This window comes from Dothidotthia symphoricarpi, assembly GCF_010015815.1.
Source record: "Dothidotthia symphoricarpi CBS 119687 unplaced genomic scaffold P153scaffold_21, whole genome shotgun sequence".
NCBI classification, from domain to species: domain Eukaryota; kingdom Fungi; phylum Ascomycota; class Dothideomycetes; order Pleosporales; family Dothidotthiaceae; genus Dothidotthia; species Dothidotthia symphoricarpi.
Window position 1 is genome coordinate 6039 of NW_022985028.1, and position 3042 is coordinate 9080.

At 44.6% G+C, this 3042-nt stretch overlaps 1 protein-coding gene across 1 annotated transcript; it reads left to right on the plus strand.

Annotated features, from left to right (window-relative positions):
- Window positions 1-302: 302 nt before the first annotated feature.
- On the plus strand, window positions 303-665 carry P153DRAFT_389755 (uncharacterized protein; the record flags this gene model as incomplete). The annotated part of the gene is made up of 1 exon (XM_033670866.1): window positions 303-665. The coding sequence occupies one exon, from the start codon at window positions 303-305 to the stop codon at window positions 663-665; it is 363 nt and encodes a 120-aa protein (XP_033519289.1).
- Between the last annotated feature and the right edge of the window lie 2377 nt (window positions 666-3042).

Consider the following 3042-nt stretch of genomic DNA (forward strand, 5'->3'; position numbering starts at 1 on the left):
TTGCCAAACAACTCAAGTTCCCTACCTCTACAAAGACCCTAAACAGCGGATAGAGTAGGATAAGATGTCTAATAGACTCAGGAGCAAGCGTATGCTTTGTTAGCCAACAGTGGGCGAAGCAATGTAGACTTACTATATACTGCACCTCTGACCCAATTAAACTCCAACTAGCAGACAGTAGGTTAGTTAGCACCCTTACACAAGCCGTTAACCTGCCTATAAGGCACGGAACTTACACCAGCACTACCCTCTGCTATGTTACCAACATTGGCAAATACGACATTATACTCAGTATGAATTAGATGGATTTTTACTACCCCACCATCCAGTTTGGCCGAACTCGCACTCTTACATTCAATTCTACGCAATACAAACTCAACTGCCTGCTCCAAGGCATCCCTGAAACTATCTACAACGATGGTACACTACCTGCCAGCGTTACCCGCCGCGAACTCCCTAGCAGAAGCATATGCTTAATTACTGCCCACGCTGCTATACAAACTGCGGCAAAACACCCCAAACAAGTTGTGTGGATTCAGCCAAGCGACTGGGACAAACTGCAACAACTACCAGCCCAAGATTGCAACACAGACACGTTCCGCAAATGCGTTGTAGGCTCTACCACAGCTAGTCTCGCCGCAATCTCGCAAGACGATTTCAATTAATATATAGAACAAATAGAGCAGCTGCCCATAAGTTCTGAGGAACTTAAGACACTCATCCCTCAATTCATACAGGATGCGGGGCTCTTAGACCTCTTCAACCTACAACTTGCTAACCAGCTCCCCCTGCGTTGCGACGGAGTTAACTACGCAATAACACTCAACCCAGGTACAGGCATACCAAAGCCCCGCATTTACGGGCTAAGCCGCAAGGAAACCAAAGCCGTCAAAGCGTACATTAACAATATAATAGGGAAAGGCTTTATTAGGCCTAGCACATTACCTTATACAGTACCTGTACTAGTAGTAAAGAAGCCTGGCAGGGGACTGCGGATCTGTGTAGACTATTGCCAACTCAACAGTCTTACAAAGAAGAACCGCAACGCGCCTCTGTTAATTAAGGAGACAATAGCACGTATAGCAAAGGTAAGGATTATAAGTCTAGTAGACGTTATTGCTGCATTCAACACAGTCTGCGTCAAAGACAGCAATAAGGAAAAGACAGCCTTCCTAACCCGCTACGGACTCTACGAATACCTGGTCATGCTATTTAGACTGTGCAACGCCCCAGGTACGTTCTAAACATTTATTAATAAAACGCTACAAGACTACCTAGATAACTTCTGCACTGCCTATCTTAATAACGTCCTTATCTTTAGCGAAACAGAAGAGGGATACGAAGCGCAAGTACTCAAAGTCCTATATTGGCTCAAAGCGGCTGGGCTATATCTAGACCCACAAAAAAGCAAGTTCAAGACAAAACAGGTTAAGTACCTAGGCCTTATACTTACTACTAACGGTATTGAGATGGACCCAGCCAAGATTACTACAGTGCTACAATAGCAGCTGCCTCAAACGGTACACAGCGTACAGGCATTCTTGGGATTTGCGAACTTTTACAGACAATTTATCAAGGGCTTCTCAACCCTTGCAAGACCGCTTACTGAGCTAACTAAAGACGGAGCAAAGTTTCCTATGAGCAACACCGCAACTACTGCTTTCAAAGAACTTAAGTTAGCGTTTACTAAAGCGGGTATACTGGCTTACTTTAATCCCAACCTGGAAACATAGCTTAAGACTAACGCCTTAGACTTCGTGACAGCTGCGATCCTATCCCAAAAAGACGCTGAGGGTACGCTGCGCCTAGTTGCGTTTCTTTCAAGGAAGATAACCCCCGCAGAATGCAACTATAAAATATACAACAAAGAACTCCTAGCAATAGTCCAAGCGTTTAAGGAATAGCGCTTTGAGCTTACGGGTGCTAATAAGCTGGTACATGTTCTCTTAGACTACTAAGCCCTACAAACCTTTATAGTAAATAAGCGTCTCAACTAGCGTTAAGCCCGCTGGGCCAAATTCCTGTCTAAGTTTAACTTCAAAATTACTTACTGCCTGGGAAAGCAAGGCACTAAGCCTAACGCGTTTACACAACGCCCACAAGACCTGCCAAGCAACGCCACAGACCCGCGCCAACAACACCAATAGCAAACGGTTATTAAACCCAACTAGGTTGATCCAAACGCATACGTCGCGTTACTTATATGTATACACAATACTGGCGCACAATATACTACACAGATAGCTAAGCGTATTAATAATAACGCAACTATCGCAGTCGCAGAGGCCGCCTTAGCAATGTACGCTATAAGCGAAACTGATAATTGCAGTAAAGCCACCGCACTCAGCGAACTTACGCTCCCCACGCTAACTACTACGGAGTTACTGAATAACCCTCTTACACGAAACGATACCCCGCTCAATAACCTGCTTGTACTCATCCAACAAACTGCGCCAGATAACACAACCCTGCAGGCAATCCTTACAGCCAAGGAGGGGGGGATGAGACGAGTCCTACACAAACTTATACACAGAGCATAATAACTCTGCTTAGAATTAGGAGATTGTGCTGTCAAGGACGGACTACTATACGTTAGAGGTAAGGTATACGTACCTAAGGAAGTACGAACAAGGGTGCTCAAAGACATTTATTGGGCTCTCTGCAGCGGCTATAGAGGCAAGTACAATACGTACGGCAAGCTAACAAGGTAGTACTATTAGCTAAAGATAACAGCAGATGTAGCCTAATACATCTAAGCATGTCTAACATGCCGAAGAGTAAAGCCCTACCGCAACAGCAAACACAGACTTTTTAGGCCTCTACCCATCCCAGACCAATACTGGACAGATATCTCTATAGACTATATTACCTACTTACCAGCATGCACTGACAATAGGAGGACCTACAAGAACATACTCGTTGTCGTAGACAGGCTTAGTAAAAAGAAGAAGTTTATCCCAGTCGTAGACCTACGCGTTAACACGCTAGTCTGCGCTTTTGTTAAGTTTATCTAGAGAGAGGAAGGTTACCCAATAATAATTA